This window comes from Danio rerio, chromosome 3 (genome assembly GCF_052040795.2).
Source record: "Danio rerio strain M-AB ecotype USA chromosome 3, GRCz13ab, whole genome shotgun sequence".
NCBI classification, from domain to species: Eukaryota; Metazoa; Chordata; class Actinopteri; order Cypriniformes; family Danionidae; genus Danio; species Danio rerio.
The window spans coordinates 62011483-62033295 of NC_141023.1; the positions used below are offsets into that span (position 1 = coordinate 62011483).

A 21813-nucleotide genomic window follows, 5' to 3' on the forward strand; every position below is an offset into this window, starting at 1 on the left:
CTTATGCGTCTTGCACAAATGTTTTATATTCAGCCTTCCATTTTTTTCCTTAAATTTAAACCCTCCCTCATTTTTAAAAGTCAGTTTAGAAATTTTCTTACGCAATGTTCTCACAAACCCCATGAAGGCTGATTTATACTTCTGCGTCTAGTGTGAGCGCATTGTCTGGTGTAGCCTCCACGTGGTTGCATGGCGCTCGTCCGGGCTGATGACACTAACGTGCACCTGTTAAAAATTTAACTACATGTCGCAATGACATGTACTGCAAGCTCTGTGATTGGTCGGCTAGGTAGAGATGACGATTGTGGGCGGGGCTGAGAGGCGCGGGTCCGAAGGAGCTAGTGTCAAGTCCCGTAATGGAGCTCCAGATGGAGACTTTTGTTTAGTGTTTACCTTATGATTAAAGTTGTTGCTCGTCTGCCGGCTCCTGCCTCTGAATGAGAGAGTTTTAGCTACTATTCAACATGAACACGCACATTAACCAGAAGGAATGACATCCTACCTTACTCATAATTCTCTGTTCATATATCCGCTCTAGAATTTGTTTTAATCAAGCCGAGACCACCTCATTTAGGTGATCTTGGACCGATTGACTAACCGCGGATCCGAGCTCGATTGCGGTTTTCACATATGCTAATCGAACCATGCTAACTGGGCAAACGTCTAGGTGTGAAAGCATCCCAAGACTGTATTTGCACGCAATTGACACAGGAGCAGGCAAATATAACTTTAGTGACAAGGCAGCACTGGCTTGATCAGGCCAGTAACCATCCTGTCTACTGTCCCCAGCGTCTCGCACGCTGGCCCAGGGCCTTTGAGCTGTCCTTAATGTCGAGCCCTGCAATATATTCAAAGATCCCTGGTTGTACTACAGTAAATTAGAAACAACAAACTTTTTTGGAGGATGGCACGGCTGTTTAGTGGTCAGAACTGTCAGCTCACAGCAAGAAGGTTGCAGGTTTGAGTCCTGGCTGAGTCAGTCAGCATTTTTATGTGGAGTTTGCATGTTCTCCCTGTGTTGATGTGGGTTTCCCCCACAGTCCGAAGACATGCACTATAGGTGAACTGAATAAACCAACTTGGCTTTAGTGTATGTGTGTGAATGTAAGATTGCATGGGTGTTTCCCATTATGGGGTTGCAGCTGGAAGGATATCCACTGTGTAAAACATATGCCGAATAATTAATGAATGAATAACCCTGATTAATAAAGGAACAAAGCCGAAAGAAAGTGAATGAACTTTTGTTTGTCCTTTCTTCGTTGGTATACTTGTATGTCAGGACCAATTGTGTTGGGCATCATTGAAGTCAAACCTGCCACAATGTGTATCCTGGTGCTTGGATGGTTGTAAACTAAGTAGATGCACTTGTTTCTTGCTCAGCCCCATTGCAAGGCTTGTGTTGACTCACTGAGGTCAAATTGGATTTATCCCATCTTGTTGGCAGAACAAAATAAAGAATTAGGGTTAGTTAAGTCTCATTAGTTTTGGTTGAAACTTTGTGTCACTTCTGTTTACATTCCACTAGCAACCTTAGACAAGAAATACTCGTCACCCAGCCCTCTTTGATTTTTGAGTTTTGTGGCTAACCACCAAGCCACTGTGTAAACTCTGGCTGTCACCTCTCACACACAACCAACATTTCACCACTTCCTCTGCCCTTATCATTTTTTTCTCTTTATCCTTCTGCTCCTTATGCATAAACTCGTCTCTCTCTCTCTCTCTTCATATTTCTCACTCTTTCTTTTCTCCTTCCTCCACATACACCCACAGAGGAACCGCATCCATACCCACAAAGATGGTGGAGAGTCTGAAGCATGTGCAAACGATTCCTCTTCTCTCTTTCTCTCTCTTTTCATGTGCTGTTCTTCCCTTCCCACAAGAGTCCTGGAAACATTCCAGCTTGACTCACTTTAGTACTGGTCAAATCGGGACCGTTGTCTAACCGACCCTCTCCAGTTTACATACACACCCCCTCACCAACTCACACACTCATCCAACTTGGCCCTTGAGGGTCCATCCACTTCCCGCTCTGCACATCCCTCCAGCGTTGTGAAACAGGAGCGCCATCCCAGTTGTCTACAAACCAATAGGAATGTTTGGCTACCAATTCTTCTAATGTTTTCAAGATGGCTTTGACTCTTATAAGGAAATCCCCCCAGTTTAGTAGCCATTTGAAATTCCTGCTCCGTTTTTACAGCGAGGCAGTGTTCTTTGAGTCACCGGGCGAGAAGCAGTTGTGCTCCCCAGTCCGTCTGGGGTTTGGGACTTTAGACTAGCTCTCTTTGTGTTGGTCGTCGGGACAAGAGGATTGTACGAGGTGCCGAGGCTCTTGTGAGAAGTTCCACGTTCTTAATATCCACCTCTAGCATCTGTTCTTTATAGTAGATAAATAACAGAGGACTCAAGTGACCCTTACGGCATGTTTTTACTGGGTAAGTTAAAGTAAGACTCGCTGCTAAAATGCTTATTTGCTTCTATTCTGATCATTGTATCCTGCAGTGTGCGGTTTGAATTGATCAAGGAAGTTTATTGAGGACACTTCTCACTAGACACTTGCCTATTACTGGAGTTCTGCTTAAGCTATTTATAAACAATATCCAGTTGTTAGTTACTCCATAGTTTACAGTTGTTTGGCATATTGCTGCTCTTTTTGAAATCAGTCAGCATGTTGTCCTGAAGTACTCAGAATCTTTCTGAATCTGTATAGTTATGTGCTAACCATTTCTTGACTCTTTTAGACTCTACAGAGCAGTAAACAATACTTCAATATACAAAGTGTGCGTGTGTGTCTGCTTTCAGCAGTGATGTGAGTCCGTGGTTAATATGAGCAATCCAAGCAGTGAGTCCAAACTGACGATGTCATGTGTAAGTGTTGCTTGCTGCTTTTAACACAGGCCTATGATCAGTTATTGCCCTCTAAGGCTTCACACTACCAATAGAAGACGCACTACTCAACTTTCATCAGATCAGACTTAAAAAACAAGTCAGCAACAGCCCAGACCGGCTCAGCCCACAGAGCGTCTGGTTTGGATGAGGCCATGCTGTTCTCACTCGTCGTCTCTCCCTTTTGCTATCCCCATGACAACAGCACCATCAGACGCCTCCCTCTGAGTTGACTGGAAGCTGAATGAACGTTCTTGCTTCCATTATCGGGTGGCAGGGCCATGGCATCCGCTGTGGCGGCACACAATATCCAGTGTGTACACATAGGATGTGCCAGGATCCTGCTGGTTATGACATGCCTATTGGGTGTTTGTGTGTATTCCAGGCATTCAAGGGTGGTATATTTATGAGTGGACCGATGTTGGCAGTTTATAACGGGTATCATAGAATTATTCTCCATTGGTGTCAGAGATCAACACTGATTAGTACATACTTTACCGGACTTTTGATCCTTTATAGAAATACCATACTGGCATGACAGTCAACTGACTTTTAATGACCTTCTAAATTAAAGTTCCTGGTCTGTGTTCTTGGGCCCTAAACTTGAGATTCACTATGGTTGGTAGCTTTCATTGACCTTTACACCAAAGTAGCTTTTGCTTAAATAGAATGTTACTATTTGGAGATGTGTGCATTAGCCAATTAATAATGATTTAGGACTAGGTTGTTAAAGTGAATGAGTGAGACATGAGTTGGATGAGTGGGGTGGTAACGTCTCTGTCCTTTTTTTCATCTGCCCCATGTCTTGGTACAGCCCAGAGCTGTCTAGCTGGATTCTGTTGTAGGACAGGAAAAGAACGTGGGTGGCTGTCCAAAGTTTGTAATTACAGTACTCCTCCTACTAGTTCTTAAGAAGGCCACTTCCCTCCACCTCCAGCTTCCTGGGTGCTTCCCTGTCACAGAAATAACTGTGCCTTTGAAGGTGCACATTTTAAAGAGTCTTTTGTTCTTGTGCAACCTATTGATTGCATCTGACATACAGTGTCTGTGTTTGCGAGGGAGGTACCTGTCTTCTGTTAAACATTAGAATTGTACTGTCCGGTTTTGTATGGTGTTGAGTTTGGGGCCTTGTTTGTTAATTTGTGTGTGTTTGACTGTATATGAGTAAAATATTACCCCATAAGGTTGAACATTTGAGTAAACCTCCACAAAATGTGAATCTTTGACAGTTGTGGTCACTATTTCTGTTGTATATTGTGCATTATTAAATCACTGAATGAAGATTATAAGGAATTTACTGTCTTGCACAGTCATGCTAGTACAATTCATCCATTCAGTGTGTTTTCCTGCCTTTGGCCTGAGAGCAGCCCAGAGACCTTATAGAGAAAACACTGAAAAAACGCGGGGTTCCACACAACTCCTTCATGTTTCCCCAACACAAATTGATTCACTTAACCTAATTGTTTTATGCAAATGTAAATGGATTGAACATAAAACAATTAAGTTGTCCCAAAAAACTCAAGAATTGTGCTGATTTAGCTCATTTTAACTAAGTGGTTTAAAGAAAAGGCAAAAATAATTTTTGAGTGCATGTGGTTGGAAGCATGTCCAGTGTGTTAACTAATTGTTAATCATATGTATACAGTCCTCATACAAAAGCAGTTAATTCTACATATGCACTTGGATTTGCAGCCTTTTGCTGCATTCACACCAGATGCGGAATGTGCGGATAAATCGTGCTGTTCCCGCGTGAATAGCCGCATAAACACTTGAGGTTACTCGATTCATTCGCGTGTCTAATTCACTTCATTCGCGTGTCAAATTCACTTCAGAACAGACGTGGATTCGCGTGATGGGCAGGGCTTCTGTTGCCCCGTGACTCTAGCTTCATAGCTAAAAGGCTAACAGGGATTTTATGAAGAAAATAACTGTGTTTATGTGCTTTATGAAGGCTGAAAAACAGCGTTGATACGTTTAGGGTCGTGTCTAAGTCCACTTTCAGAGGTGCATCCAGCTCTATAAGCTCATAAACTCCTCCAGAAACTTAACCTGGCTGATGAAGGCTTTCAGCGGTGCTTCTGACTGAGCCCAGCCCAGTTTGATGAACTTCTTGTTGGGGTCGGCTGGAGGATTTCCCCTGGGACACCGACTACAGGCGACATGTCACAATAACTCCCCCACAAGAGCAAGCTCCTGTTTGGTTAACGCGGCGCGAATGTCCGCTGAATTTCAGATTTTCAAACTTGAGGGAAACGCGCGTTAAGTGCGTCAAACGCTCAATTCGCACCATGCCATTCGTGCAATTTGCGTCATTCGCGCCACGTCATTCGCGTATATCGCGCCGCAGTATGTCTTTTCGCGCGTTTGCATTGACGTAACATGTAAATCACTCACGCTTGACACGTGTTCCGCGTCTGGTGTGAACGCAGCATAACACCAGGCTGGAAAATGATTGGAACCCAAGATATTTGCTTAAAATCCATGTTCAATAAATTATGTTTGTGTCCTATGGGAGCCTTAGGTCGTTTGACTAATATAACCAGTTCTCTTGTTACTGACCTATTTGTCAAACAAGCCTTTACTTTGAGCAAGTTACTATACGAAATGGCGGGAATGCAGGCATAAGGCTTATTTAAACTTCTGGGTTGAGTGATCGTCGTGACCCACGATGCATGCCTTAAACGAAGCTATGCATTTATACTTATGCATTCTGTTTGTATTACTCTGCAATAACACTTTCGAAACACTAGCTGGCAGCTGGGTTTTTTGTTCCTCTGTGTTAAGTTTCTTTGCGGGTGGTTTGTTTAAGCCCGAAGTACCCTTAATTCTACCTTACTGTACATGTAGCTAAATCTCGCTCATCCAGAGGCGAGAACTGGCAGATATGCAACAACTTTAATCATAACGTAAACATAAAAAAAAAATCTCCATCTGGAGCTCCTCCACGGGACTCAACGCTTGTTTAACACTTGCTCTAACAGGCATGTATCTCTCAACCCTGCCCACACTTATCAGCGATACCAAGTCAACCAATCACAGAGCTTGCTCTATGCGTTGTCGCGAGGTGTAGTTACATTTTTTGAGAGATGCATGTCATCGTCGGTGTCAGCAACAGCAAGGGCTACGCGGCTGTGCAAAGGCTGAGTCAGACCGTTCGTGTGCACTCGATGCAGAAGTATAAATCAGCCTTTAAGGGGATGAATATAAAAGACTCTAAAACTCTTCATTCCACCTGGAAAAAAAAACCTGCTAAATCAGTGTCTATCTTTATGTTAGTTTGTAATAAACAATAGTTCATCAAGCAGTCACAGGGGGCTTTGCTGCTATTGAAGCTGAAGCTGCTATTGACAAGAAAGGCAAACAGGGTCATAGTAAGAGCAAAGTTTCTTTAAGGCAAGTCATTTCACTGGGCGGCCATCTTTGAAATGCCTCTCGGGCAGTATTGCCGGGCATTCTGTTTGAATGGGGAAATTCCATATTACAAATAAGCAATAAAATTAAACAACAGCTGTCTATTTAGTTTCATTTCTAAATGTTCGTATCACACAAAATCTGCAGAAACTCACGTCAGGTCTAAACCCCTTCCCCGGAGAATTGTCATTCTATAGCGATCGCTGATTGGCTCTGTATTAGAAGGCAGGCTTTATTCGCCATATAGCGATCGCTGATTGGATCCTGTACCAAAAGGCGAGGCTTCATTCACCATATTGACTGTTACACTATTCCCATTCAAAAGTATACAAGTGACATGTCTTGTGTATTCTATAGTCCTCGGTATGAGTTCAGAAAGTACTTGTTACACTTTTATTCATCATAAATGTTTTCAAAAGGCTAAGACAGCAGAATTTATGATGCCAGACTGAAAATTTGAAGGTTGTAAATTCTAGTATTTGTTTAGGAAAGGCTTGCAATGATCTCATCATGCTAATATTCTTCAAATCAGTGGTTGGAAATGTGTTTTTGTCCACTCTTTGGGTGCATAGAGGGGAAAGAAATGTGGAGATGTTCTGGAGAGATGCTCAGCTCTGAGGTCCGAATGCAGATTAATGCTGTTCTGGGTGGATTTTTTTGTAGAGAAATCGTGTGAATGAGACTGGAGGATGTTGTAAATACCAAAAGGACCAAAGAAAGTACCACAGTTGGAAAGACAGACTAAAATGAAGAGAAAAAGAAAGTAGGGTTCAGGGCTAAACTAAGGGCGTGAGAGTGAACAACTGAAAAAAAAAAGACAAAGTGGGAGGAAAATTGGGAAGGGAATTCACAGGAGAGAGACAGAAATGAGAGAAAGATAGGGTGTGCATTCATCTGTGAGATGAGATATCTGTCCAGTGATGGCTTGACGTAACCCAGCTTGGACTCTGATGTCCCAGGGCTAAATTATGTTGTGTGTACTGGATGGGGGAGTCCACTCCGGGTTGAGGAGAATGAATTGATTTGCCAGACATTACCAGCTGACCTCTGAGCTGACCAGACATTCTCCTAGGGCACAGGCAAGTCAGTTTTATATTCGCTATTTAGAAAGTTATCCAATCACTAGTCTCAAATTTAGACAAGCACACCTTCTGGGGAATAGTATATATCATTTACTAAATCCAAAGCTATAAGAGAGAGAAATTTAGGAGCTTTGTGAGCACAAGTAGAGTCCTTGTATGCATTTTGCACTTAGTTTCAGGCTTTTGTACCACTTACACTAAAAAGGGATCATGTGATGGACCTTTTCTGTCATCCGGTGTTTCCTAGCCAGGATACATTACAAAGTGGACCAGTATTTCCCAACCTCGTTCCTTAAGGCACACCAACATGTGTCTCCCTTATCCTACCCATCCATATCATACCCATCCATATCCATATCCAAATTAATTTGATTAGGAAACATTAGGGAGTACAGTGACAGTGCACCTCTAGGAACAGGGTTGGGAAAAACTGGACAACTTTATTCCTAATTCTAAGCTCTAAAAATGGCCAAGAGTGTGTAGACAAATAAAGTTATTGAGGTAGTAAATCAGCCAATTAGAGCAAAGGTATTTGAAACCGTATGCTCAGGTATGCCACTATCGTGCCACAACCCAGTGCTCAGCTGCTAGTCAACACCCCTAATTGCTCTACAACCTTCCCTTCTCTACACAGGCAGTGGTCTGATGGGCAATTCCTCAGCCTCCTTCATGGGGACGTTCCTGGCAAGCAGTCTAGGCTCTCCTCCCTCACATCCACCACACTCTTCCAGACCTCCGTCCTCTCCCTCCTCTCCTCCTTATCGTGGGGGTCCTCATTCCAGCGCCTCTCAGATCTGGTTCCCCCATTCACATGAAGGTAAGACATGCCTCAGTACACTCACTTGCTCATCTGTCTGTCTAGTTATGTGTCCATCACGTGTTTGTGTGTTTGGACTTTCTCATCAGAAGGAAGGAGTTCTGTCTTTTTTTTTTTTCGTTTCTGTGAGTTGTGCCGCCCCAGTGGTTTTTCGACAGTGCAGAAAGAGGACGAAAGTTCAGCCAAAGAATCTTGTGGTCTGCGAAGTTCATCAACAAGAATTTATGTGCTCACACAAAACAGCTGAGGAAGTACAAGCTAAATGGTCAGCTGCGTCACAGCCAGTGTGGCTTTTCCCACCACGCCTTATACTAGCTTGGCCTGAGCCACACCCGGCCCCCAGCCTGCCAAACCAAGAGCCAGTCTCATCCAACACCGGCTCCTGATCCCTTCATATGACAGACTAAAACAGCTCCACAGAGAGATGAATATAGAGAGAGACAGCAAGAGTAGGAGATGCCCAGACATGCCCACTGCCACTCGGCACTTATTCACACATAAATCCCCTCCAGGCCATGTCCAAATGTGCCAAACAGTCATAAACCATTAGGAGTTCATCCGTGTGCTGTTTGTGTAATCCGCAAAAAACCCAGCCTCTCTGAGCACCACACTATCCCCATGCCAGTTATCACTATACCCAAGTCTATTTTCACTCTTTTCTACCCTCCTTCTGGTATGATGGAAGACATCCCTGTTCCACTTGACGTTCACACTAGAAGTAGGTGTGTGGAGACAACTTGTTTTATTGAGCATTGGGAAAGAAATGCCTGCTTTTGAAACTTCTGCCCAAGAAACACTAACTAAAGAAGATAGAGGCGGTTTGATTTAGTGAAGTAACCAGCCACATTTAAATTTAGAGATTTAGAGACATGCAAATAATGCAATGAACTCTGACGATCTAAAATGTACAGTTTTATGAACAAAGTTTGGGAGGAAGGCAGTGGCTAATTTGTAAATTTCGATGTCCCAGAACAGATCGGGGTAACAGATGCGGCATGTTACCCAAGGATGGAGAGGTGTCGCGTGCGAAAGTGGAGAGCAGAGGTGGGTTGGGGTTGAGGGGGGATTAGGGGACGGTCAGGATGATGTTGAAGTGAAGAGCAGGGGTTGTTGCGGATGAAAGTGAAGAGGGTTGGGGAGTCGCGGAAAAAAGTGAAAAGCAGATGGGGGAGTTGAGGAGGGGAATCGAGAGGTGCCAGATCAGTATTCAGAGGTTCCAGATCTGGCGTGTTCCAGCACAAATTAGGCCCTGGACGAAGAACAAGGCAGATCACATTTAGTAATCAATCCATATATGTAGAAAGAAACAGGCCAAAATTCTGAGCTCAATGCCCTTACAAACCTCCTGTTTGTTTTAATACAGACGCCTGATAAACAATAGCTAGCTCTCTGCGCCGGCAGCTTGCTTTCTGCAACTCTCCAACTCCACTAAAGCAAAGCAGGGCTGCACCCGATCAGTACCTGGATGGGAGACCACATGGTTGCTGCCAGAAGTGGTGTTAGTGAGGCCAGCAAGCGGCTCTCAACTTGCGGTCTGTGTGTGTCCTAACGCCCCAGTATAGTGAAGGGGTCTCTATACTGTTCAGTGAGCGCCTTCTTTCGGATAAGACATTAAACCGTGGTCCTGGTCGTTAAAAATCCCAGGATGCCCATTGGCCTCTGTCCATCATAGCCTCCTAACGATCCCCATATGATAATTGCCATGATCTCTATGTCTCCTCTCCACCAATCAGCTGGTCGCAATATGTCTGCCGCCACATCATCCAGGTTAATGCTGCACACTGGTGGTCAATTAGGAGAGTCCCCCCAAAGTGTAAAGCGATTTGAGTGTCCAGAAAAGCACTATATAAATTATATAACATCTCTATTAACTAGATAAAACCTGTCAAACCTGTGCATCAACCTTACTTCAGAAAATGACAACCACATTTAGATTTCATGAAATCAGAAATGGTAAATATTCATCAGATGGTTCGTGGGTGTTCCGTCTGGGGATAGGACTTGTAGATGATTGTCATGACCACCCAGAATTTGTCCATAAATAACACATTACCTGCCAGGCCACGAATTAATGAAAAACCCAGAGATGTGATGGTTTGTGGTCTGCTCCTCTGTCCAATGGAAAATTGATCATTTTCACAAAGAAGCTGGACAATTTTAATAGGACTGATGATAATGCTTGCGTTACTAAGTAATAAGGCTGATTATGAGCGGAATGGCAAGCTATTATCTGTATTGCAGTTTAATTGTGCAGAACGCAGTGTGAAAGTGATTGAATCCTGGATTGCCATCAGCATCATTCAGCTCGCTCCTCTTTAAGATAATTGCAAATTGTCTTTTCTCCAGTTTGCATAAAAAAAAGCAAAAACGAGAAGCACAATTACCCAAATCTTCTGCACCCTGTGGGACAGTCTCTCCCGCTTTGAGAGATCCTAAAATTCTTCATTCCCTTTGTGAATATTTTATTATGACACTTAAATGATTAACATGGCATATTTCTGATCTGTGTTTGTTTTTACTATCTGGTTCTCATCTTCTTTTTCATTATGACTTTAAATTCAGTCATGATACATTAACCAATGAGAATCCGCTGTGAGATAGAAAGGGTTGGTAGACTGTATTAAACATTAGAGGAAAGCCTCAGATTATACACTTCAGTTTTAAGATATGACATTGTTTAGTGTTTGTGAGACTTGGTTTGGCCTTTTTCCAGCTAAGAAGAATCAGGCATCTTGCCAATAATGAGGAAAAGGAAACAATTTGTGGTTGATTAGTGGTTAGATCCATTTCTTCCAACATTACCCCCAAAATAGAAGTCAGAAGATTTGTATATTCGTATATTGGGATCTGTATATTGAAAATGTCTATGCAAGTTTTTAAGTCTGGAGTCTCTCTAGAACATATGTGACAGCTGATTTTATAATTCTTGGAAATATAAGAAAACAATAACACATATAATAACAATAACAATTAATTTTTCTTCGGCTTAGTCTCTTTTTCAGAGTTCGCCATACGGAATAAATCGCCAACTATTCCAGCACGTTTTATGCAGCAGATTCCCTTTCAGCTGCAACCCAGTACTGGGAAACACCCATCCACTATCACGTTCACTCATACACTAAGGCCAAGCTTGTTTACCTAATTCACCTATATTGCATGTCTTTGGACTGTGGGGGAAACCAGAGCACCCGGAAGTAATCCTAGCCAACATGGGAAGAACATGCAAACTCCACACAGAAATGCCAATCGGCCCAGCCCGGACTCAATCCAGCGACCTTCGACAGTGCTAACCTCTAATCCAACGTGTCGCCCCAAGCATTTCATTAATTAAAATAGAAAATAGAAAAACAACAGCATCTTTTCCATGGGTTTCTTTTGTTCTAGACCAGGGGTGTCAAACTCAATTCCTGAAGGGCCGAAGCCCTGCAGTTTAGTTCCAACCCTGCTCCAACACAATTACCTGTAGGTTTCAAACAAGCCTGAAGGACTCAATTAGTTTGATCAGGTGTGTTTAATTAGAGTTGGAACTAAACTGTGCAGGGCTGCGGCCCTTTTGGAACTGAGTTTGACACCTGTGTTCTAGACTCTCAAAGGATTACACTGCAACTGTATTACTATCCTGATGCATGACTACATAATGCTGTAACAGTCCTTATTAAGTCCGAGCATACATTCTGATCACTTTAGTTCTAAACACCTACTGTTTTGCATCTCTTTTGCAAGAAGGTAAACTGAAATTAAGAAAACACTGGAAAGGCCCAACAGGTCTGCCAGCTGGTCTACGTCCAAATGACTTTAGCTTTAACTCTGCCAAAGGCTGCCATCCTCTGCTTTCTTTTCAAACCATTCTACTCCCCATTTACTTATTATGGAATTACACTGGAGTTGGTGCTTGAAAAGAATTTTAAGGGGCTCTTATTTTGCGAGGCAAGGTTCAGGGCAGGCGGCGTGGTTCAGAGTCAAGATAATTAGCAAGGTTCAGGGCAGGCAGAAGACAACACAAGTTCAGTAACAGTCCAGGTAATACGCGGGGAATCAGGCCAGGAGATAACGCTCAGAAATGTCAGACAGGGCAGAACAAGACTTCACAATGGACTGGAGTGTGTGTGCGGCTTATATCTGTGAGCGTGGGTCGTTAGCGGGATGAGTACCAGGTGTGTGTGCTTATCAGTTTAAGTGGATGACGTAATGCTTAAAAGTCCGGTGATGATGGCCTCTGCTGGCCAGCGAGGGGAATGACTGGGACCGAGTCGGTGACAGCTGCCCTGTAAACATAATACTATGTGCTAATACTGAGACATGATAATACACACCTGTCAATCTATATCAGAGGGCGAGGAAAACTGCACTGCTATGTCACAATGCAATTAGCCTCATAATCACTAGGGAATTGGATCCTGGTTTAATTTAGGAAATGTAATGACTAAAAATACTTAATGTGTTTGTACCACTGTTATATGGATGTGTACACTAGAGATGCGCGGATGGCGGTTACAGCCGCGGAATCCGCGGATAAACCGCGGATCGGGCGGATGACATGACGAAAAATAATATTTTAATTAAATTCGGGCGGGTGGTGGGCGGTTGTACTGTTTTTTGTAGACAAAGCTGGCGCACCAACGAAAAAGCCTAAGACTGACTTCACAGAATGAGAGGAGGAATCGGATACACTAATTCTGGATGAAGTACAGAAGTCTTCATCTACAAACTTCCATATAGACGGATAAGCAGAGGAAAATCTACTTTCCTTTTGGGAGAAACAAGGCAGTCATTCCCACGTCTACATCACCTTGCCAAGAGAATTCTATGCATTCCAGCAACAAGTGCTGCGAGCGAGTGCTCCTTCAGTGCAGCAGGGCGCATTGAGGCCAGGCGCTCTCGTCTGAATGTTGAAATGATGTGTCAAAATGCGTTTTCTATTAGGCTACAATTATAATTAAAAAATTGTACAGTACAGTGCGTTTCATTTAGGCTATTTATTTATTTTTGTCCCTGTGCACCGATTGGAGACGGAGTTCACTGCTGATATTCTGAGAGCTTTATAGGGGTGCTTCTCATTTCTTATTTGTGTATCCTCGTTTCCTTTCCTTGCTTTCTTTCCTCGTCTTTCCACTCCTATAGGATGCGAGGGAAGGACGCAAGGACCGAGGAATCGAATCAAGTGAAAAGACACGTCCTCATATTGTTTAGCGTCACTTCAAAGCGTCAATTAATGCTGGATTTGACTTGCACGTTTGGATTAACTGCATGAAATTAAAGTCATTCTCTATTTTCTAATAATCAATAAAGAAACATTCATTTAATAATAAAAAGGAATAAGCCATTCAAATAAAGAGCTCAGTCAGCAGATGGCGGGCGGGTGCGGTTTTAAAATTTGGTCAAAAATGTTAGTGCGGATGGATGGCGGACGGATGATGAGTTTTGTGATGCGGTTGCGGATGAAATAATAGCCCATCCGCGCATCTCTAGTGTACACACTGTTCCTACACATTTCTGTCCAAAGTTGATTTTGCAAGATTGGTCCCCTTTAATGTATAGCAGGGGTGTCCAAACTTGCTGAGTTTAGCTCCAACCCTAATCAAACACACCTGAACCAGCTAATCAAGCTCTTACTCGATATACTAGAAACTTCATTGCAGGTGTGCTGAAGCAAGTTGGAGCTAAACTCAGCAAGACACTGGCCTTCCAGGACTGAGTTTAGGCAGCCCTGATGTATAGCAGTCAATTCACCACATCATTTATATAAATACTGCAAGACTGGAAACTATGAGATCTGTCATTTGATCAGCACATTACATTTTTAGTGTAGCTATGCTGATTGTTTTCCCATGGTGAAACAGTCACAGATTGGATACCAGCGCAGGCACCCTGGTGCTGGAAAAAGGGCTTCTGTCTCTTTATACTTCTCACAGATCACTTGTTTCATCTCTCTCAATCCAATCCTGTCTGTAGAATGTATGTTATCCTCTCCTCCCCCTCTTCCGCTTCCAGGCTCCATCACTTCCTTTCAATTAGCAGTCCTGATGAGCACCATTCACCTCCACCCATCCTCCCCTGTCTTTCCTCTCCACCCTCTACCATTCTGTGTTGCTCTGTCACTTCTTCTCAATTTGTGGTCTCGACAGGCAGCTTTATCCCCCCCCCTCTGTGTCTCCTTATACAATTTACTCTGGGCTGTTTACTGAAACACTATCATGAGCAGACACTGGGATAACGGTTGGCTGTCCACGTGAATGGGAAGATTGAGAGATCGGATTAGCAGGAATGTGCAAATCGTGCAACATTAGAATTTTTCAGTAGTTCCAGCTCACTTCAAAGAGTTTGTCTGCATAAGTACACTTGTGTTGTCTAGGACTTATACAATTTTGTGAAATTATTCAATTGAATTGAATTTTAAATAAAATTGACACAGCAAATTTGGATAGATATAATCACAAACATCACAAACTTAACTGTTAAAATAATCAAGGACTGGTTGCAAACAACTAGCACTGATAAAACCCAACTGTGCCGTCACCTCGCGTTGGCTCACGTTTGGTCTCATCTGGACCAAAAAGCTGCCCTTGAACACACCAAACAGAGGGCAGCTGGCTGAAATAGTGAACATTCTGCGCCTGCATGGGAGAAACACACTGTTGGGGGACAATAGTCTGTTTTCTCTTTCACAATGGGAACAGAAACTTCTGACACACATGTGCAAATCGTAAACAAAGCAGCATTTTTCGATTATCACAGTGATTGTCACTCACGACAGAGAGATTCGCTTCTACAAATATGATTAATAATTCATGTCGTTTGCTAAAATTTGACAGATATAGTGAAATTACGGCTGGCCTCTTTGTGTTCCTTCTTGACTTAATTTGTTTACTTGCTACGTCACTTCACTATATCACACTCCCGCTCTGATTTGTTGTTTAATAACCAGCCGACGGCCCAAGGCCGATTCTACATGCTGAATCGGGCCACTGCAATCCAATGTTAACCCAACGAGAGGCGACGTATGGAATACACCAAACCAACTAGCTGATGCTGACCCACAAAGCCCAACAGCCATGTGTCCCATCCCTAAGATGGACTACGGAACCAAACAGCACAATAAATGTCCACCAAGAAAGAGCACATTTCTATTTTTATGATATTAAAATAATTGAAAGAAAACAAATGTATTGTTATTGAATGAATACTTCAATTCTTAAGCAAATTTTGCTTTGATTTAAGTTTGAAGTCATCTTGTGACAAGATTCATTTAAAAAAATAACATTTTCTCACCATGTCGGGGAAACTCATTTGCTTATTTTTCCTCAAGCTGTAATGCACTTTTAGGAGAAGTATTAATAAGATTACATATTAAAAAAGCCGACATGGGGAAATCACTTCGGTCATAGGTTGTGAATTTCAGATTCGATTAATTGTCCAGCCCTACGTATTACCTGCCTATTATTAAGATATGAACTGATTAGCACTTATAAAACATGATCGTACATTCCTAATCCTACTCATTATCTAATCCCTACCTTCCTAACTATTCATATTTAGCTAATTAGTCGTTTACTGAGCTAAAAGTCTTAGTTGTTGGTTTGTTAGTAGGGGGAATTGTACATTAAATTATAATGTGACCAAATAAACTTTCATTATATGAATTCATTATTCCACTCATCCAATGGACTGAACATTTATTAGACACCACTTTCATGAATTCACATTTTTGTAGTTTACACAAACAGGAATGGTAATGTTTTTAAAATCTTTATTTTAAGGTGTCTTTGCTACGGTGTAACTATTGATTTAACAACTTTGTAATATGTACATGTGCTTACTAAATGGTTAGGGTTATAAAGTTTAGGGTTAGTTACATGTCCCTGCTAAAAAAATCTAGCTTAAACCAGCCTAAGCTGGTTGGCTGGTTTTAGCTGGTCAACCAGGCTGGTTTTAGAGGGGTTTTGGCCACTTCCAGGCTGGTTTCCAGCCATTTCCAGCCTGGTCTTAGCTGGTCAGGCTGGGAGATGACCAGCTAAAACCAGCTTGACCAGCCTAGCCAAGCTGGGAGTCCAGCCAAAACCAGCTATATCCAGCTTAAACCAGGCTGGTCAAGCTGGTTTTAGCTGGATTTGGCTGGTCATTTTTCAGCCTGACCAGCTAAGACCAGGCTGGAAATGGCTGGAAACCAGCCTGGACCAAAACCCCTCTAAAACCAGCCTGGTCGACCAGCTAAAACCAGCCAACCAGCCTAGGCTGGTTTAAGCTGGATTTTTCAGCAGTAAATACATTCAGTAAATAAATTTCATTGTAAATACTATAGTAAGTGCAAGAACATGTTTGTAACCTGTTTAACAAATTTTTAACCTGTTTTTTTTTTCTTTATAATTCAGGCCAAAAGAGTATTGTAATGTAAATAAATAGGCAAAATTGATAAAATGTTTTTAGTTTTTTGTTTTGTTTGTGCTGAAAATGGGGTTGTGTAAATATACCCTTAATGTCATGATCTAAAATGGTGAAACACATACATTCTATTGCAAAACCCTACGAAAGTTACAGATATCATTTTAAGATCCTGGTATAATCTTCAGTAAGCCTTTACCGTTTTTTGCTGATTTGTAGAAAAGCACAGTTTTTTCCTATGAATATTTTGCAGTGAGCTGCGGCAGCATCTAGTTCAGACAATAACAGTTCTGCGTGTGCTGAGTGAGCTGGTGTCAGTCACTTTCAGGCAGGTGCCGTCTCTGTGAATGCAACAGTGTGTTAGCAGCATTATTGTCAGCACTAAGCAGTAAAAACCTGCCTCATCTAGTCGGCTGGCACAGCACCTTCCCTTGTCCTGGCCGGATTAACAGCTAAATGTGCTGTGCAATGCCCAGCGGTGCCCACTCACCTGCCCTGAGAGGCCTCTGCTTAGCGCCGAGCAACCAGCCACTATCGGGCGCAGACAGACGTCACTGTGAAACGGGATTACGCTGCCAAGTGTCACGCATGAAAACACAAAGACACCAGAGAAACAGACTGATTTGCATAAAGCAAGCTTGCATCAGATTTTGCATAACCCATAGACGAATCGTCTTTTTCAAAAGGAGCCATATTTTTTTTTCATTTTTAAATCAATTGGCGTAAATGAAAACCTGGGTGCTTATTAAGGCTGACAGATAATAATAGTGATAATAAAGTAGGAGCTCGCAATTATCACCTTGCTCTTGGTGTCTGAGGAAAACCGAGTCTCCTTATGAATGATTATAGGGGTATTATTCTTTTGTCTGAGCTGCATTATGGGTATAGCTCATGCAGAATTTCTCTCATTGTTTAATCATGTCATTCTACATTTTATTATAATTATCATTTGGGGGGTTTTAACCTTAAATTGATAGGACAGTGGAGTGTATTGAAAGGAAATTGTGGGGAGCAGAGCGAGGGGAAGGATCGAACTTTAGAATGGAACTTGGGTTGCCGGGAGCACCTCGGTGCTACATGTTGATGCACATCAAGCTAATAATATATATAACAATTTATACAACAGTTCTGTCTGTTTCTCAAATCTGATTGACTGATAGCCGTGTGATATTCTGCAATATCAGAACTCCTACAGCCTCTTTACCCTTTGTGTATTACTCCGCCCACATACAGCCAGCAAAAAGCAGACACTACAGATCTAAAGTTTAAAAGATGCACGCTCAACTGTTTAACTGTCAGCTTATGATTTGAAGCCAATGCGGAAGAAAGTAGTTCCACATACAAAAGGGTTTTTGAGACTCTCCATGTTTGATTATGTTTTTATATACACAATTATGCCATCAAACTGTTGTATAAACGCAATATTACACGAGTAGCAGTGCGATATGACTGTATATCAGCACTGGTGGGGGCACTAACATCGCACGCCTCCCACCAGTGCCGATATACAGCCATATCCCTCTGCTACTCGTGTGATATTGCTCATTTAGCGAATACATGTTCATTTAAATTTCTATGATGTGTTAAGGCACTAAAACAATGACTTACAATGAGAACAATAAGAGTAGAGTAACTGGTTTTTGCAAGCATGTCAGTTTGCGTAATAATATGGAATCAAGGGCCGGGTTTCAGAAGGTTAACTGTTTCTCAAAAATGTAATGTGGGTATCATTTCACTAAGTGCTATAATACAACCAGTCAGAGCACTCTAGTTGTGAATTAAGCCATTAAATTTTTGTGTTTGTGGCAGTTGTCAGTCCAGACAGCTGAAATAAATTGAAGGTGATAATCTTTGGACCCTTTCCTTAATGACTTTACTATGTTGTGACTTTTTACTATTTCCTGCTGAAAAATTCAGCTTAAACCAGCCTAGGCTGGTTGGCTGGTTTTAGCTGGTCGACCAGACTGGTTTTAGAGGGGTTTTGGCCTCTTCCAGGCTGGTTTTCAGCCATTTCCAGCCTGGTCTGAGCTGGTCAGGCTGGGAGTTGACCAGCTAAAACCAGCTTGACCAGCCTAGCCAAGCTGGGAGTCCAGCCAAAACCAGCTATATCCAGCTTAAACCAGGCTGGTCAAGCTGGTTTTAGTTGGATTTGGCTGGTCATTTTCTAAGACCAGGCTGGAAATGGCTGGAAACCAGCCTGGAAATGGCCAAAACCCCTCTAAAACCAGGCTGGTCAACCAGCTAAAACCAGCCAACCAGCCTAGGCTGGTTTAAGCTGGATTTTTCAGCAGGGATCTCTTACCTCAGCAATGGAAGATTACCACAGTGAGAGCCATATGTTCAGGAGACAAAATTCATTCATTATTTCGGCCCCCAAGACTGAACTTGTCTTCTTGTTTGCATTGCAAACCCAAATAGGAATGGCAAATATGACATCCAAAGCCTGTGGTTATTGGTGAATATGAAACGCCAGCTGCATTGGAATAGGGGGATTAGATCTGGACCAAAACGCTTGCGGCCAAAAGAAATGTGGCTCAGTGATTGTCTTGTTATCAGAGCTGTCCTTTCATTTATTACTCTCTCTCTCTCTCTCTCTCTCTCTCTCTCTCTCTCTCTCTCTCTCTCTCTCTCTCTCTCTCTCTCTCTCTCTCCCACTTGTTTTGCTATGTCTATAATTCTTTGTACATTTAACTCCCTTTGGGTGTCTCCACTGGTGTGCTCACATTTATTTATTTATTTTTTCCACAGCAGTCCCAGGGTATCCTCACTTCTCAGGGAGTCTAGCCCACACCTTTCTTCCCATAAGCCATTTGGATCATCATGCCAACAGTGGAGTCCTCTATGGACAGCATCGCTTTTACGATACACAAAAAGGTGAGTAAAATGTCAATTTTTGACCATAATTTCTATTACTTTTCAAGTTGCATACTTTAAATGCAGCTCTAGTCCTTTTTTAGTTTCCAATTATGATAGTGCCAACATCGTCGAATCCCAAGAAATGCTTAGGCTAGTGCTATTTTAAATGAATAACAGCAATATCTGATCTGCTTCACAGAGAACTTCTATTTAAGAAGCCTTCCGTCCCAGCCCCCACTCATTTCAGCCAATCACAACATCCAGCCTATGTCAAGGGCAGGATCAGGACAACCCCAGGGCTCATGTAGCAGGGACAGAGATGCAGGAAGTGGAGTGAACTTACACAAGGGCCTTAAAGAGCCTAACTTAGAGAGAGGGGTGGCTTCAGTTGCAAAAGATAAAGACAGACCTAGTAACAAACATGATTCTAAAGAACGCCATCACCACCAACTACATCATCACTCCCATCAATCCCAGCTCCACCAACAACACCCTGTCACCATGGAGGAGATGACTAGCAGGGGACACAAACCCATGGAGTACAAGGAGCATCAACAGAATATGGGAAAACCTCTTAGTGCCTGTCTGCTCAACGGCAAGGTGATAAATGGAGAACATGGGACTGGGCCAAAGGTCTCTATGACTACTTATGGTGTCGATGGGGTGGGCAGAGGTAATGTAGGGTCCAATAATGTTCAGAACAGACATGTGGGCAGTGGCGCTAACGGTCGCTGTGGTAAAGAAGCGATAAGTGGGGAGATGCGGATCAGTGAACAGCATTCAACAGACTGTCTGGAGCGAGGTCAGACACTGCAGCATTCTCTGACCTACTCAGTACCTCCTCCTCTGCCCATGGCCTCAGCTGCTGGAGGGGGGCATCCTGGTGGATTTCACTGTCTGCAGCTTCACCCAGGCCACCCCCATCACCCACATCACAACCGGCACTCGCACCATCACCCTGACTTTTTCTGCCCTCCACCGCCAGCCCCTATGGGAAATACTTCAGTACATGATAAAGGGATCAGTAGTGGTGGATGCAGAGACCCCAAAGCGAACGGAGCCACATTCGTTCCATCTGTCAACCACCTTGGGGAGAAAACCAGAGGCCCCTTCCAGATGGGCAACTCAGAGTGCCAGGGGGTTGAGGGTGGAGGGAACAGTGTGAAGGACAAGACCATGGAAAAAAATGGCAATGGGGGACATCATGGTAACTGGCCTAGAAAACAACAACAGCAGCCTCCGACTCAGCAGCAACATCCATATAGAAAAGCCGAAAAGGCCCCTGACTGGATGCATAACCACAACCACCACCACCACATACAGCAACAACAGCAACAGCAGCAGCAGAGCCATCCCCAGCAACACCAGTCTGTGCGCTCCCGCAGTGCTGATTGCATCAACAGCATGGAAACAGACATTTTCAGATCTACACTAAGTCAAGAGACAAAGGCTGTACATCCTTTACCAAACCAAACCACCACTAATTCCCAACCTTACAGGGATTGCTCACACTCCGGACCCCCAACCATTCCCTCACCTTTGGCTGGGAAAACCATGGCTCAGCACGCAGGTGGAGGAGGACATGGAAGCTGCTCAATGCAGCGAGATGGACAGAAAGTTGCCCGTATTCGTCACCAACAGCACAGCAGGGCGGGCCCGGACACCCCAGGTACAGACATGGCGCAGGCTAATGGTAACCAGGAGATGAAGCAGAAGATGGAAATGTCTCCTTATGGCTACAACAACAATGCACAGCATCACCCACATCAGCAGCCATCAGTGCCACCTTGGGCCATGCAACCTCATCACATCCACTCTGAAGAAAATCAGCACAAAGCTTATATGGAACCAAACAGTGGAGCTGCCAATAACAGACCGCCCACACAGCAGCAGCACCAAACAGCAGGAATGGGTCCCCCTCCTCCACCCCTTCATCCAGCTCCTCCTCAAAACCAGCAGGAGGTCTCAGGCTCACAGGGAGAGAATAGTGCCATGAAGAACCTTCTGAAGTACAGCAACCAGCAGTCTCTCCCCCTGTCACAGAAAAGCCCATTTGGAGGACTTGGGAGTCTCAAAACCGGGCCAAATGGCACCAGCTGCTCTCTTCAGGGAGGCAAGCAGACCCTACCTTCCAGGAAAGGCCAAAGCCATGAAAATGAGCGAGGTGATTGTGGGGGACGGGGCCGAGAGATGGGAGAGGCCCAACATCTAGAGGGGGAGGTTCGACAGCCTCCAGTAGGGATTGCGGTTGCTGTGGCAAGACAGAGAGATCCTCCATGCCAAGCATCAGGCAGTCATCCCAGCAGCCGACAGGGGCGGGTGCACTCCACCATGAAAGGTAAACTTGACCTTTGACCTCTTAAATCCCTCCTAAACAAACAGTGG

At 43.4% G+C, this 21813-nt stretch overlaps 1 protein-coding gene and 1 long non-coding RNA gene across 2 annotated transcripts in view; one reads left to right on the top strand and one right to left on the bottom strand.

The window, feature by feature from the left end:
- The window catches only part of bahcc1a (BAH domain and coiled-coil containing 1a), a 144597-nt gene that overhangs the window by 68973 nt on the left and 53811 nt on the right, over positions 1-21813 (top strand). Inside the window, exons 3-5 of the mRNA XM_087245247.1 lie at positions 8011-8193; positions 19321-19446; positions 19628-21766. Coding sequence (XP_087101373.1) covers positions 8011-8193; positions 19321-19446; positions 19628-21766 — 2448 coding nt within the window. The remainder of the gene's footprint in view (positions 1-8010; positions 8194-19320; positions 19447-19627; positions 21767-21813) is intronic.
- Positions 392-7037, bottom strand: LOC147846094 (uncharacterized). The gene is made up of 4 exons (XR_015481409.1): positions 5547-7037; positions 5090-5324; positions 4299-5032; positions 392-4259 (listed from the first exon to the last, which is right to left on the bottom strand). It is a non-coding gene; the product is annotated as an uncharacterized LOC147846094 (long non-coding RNA).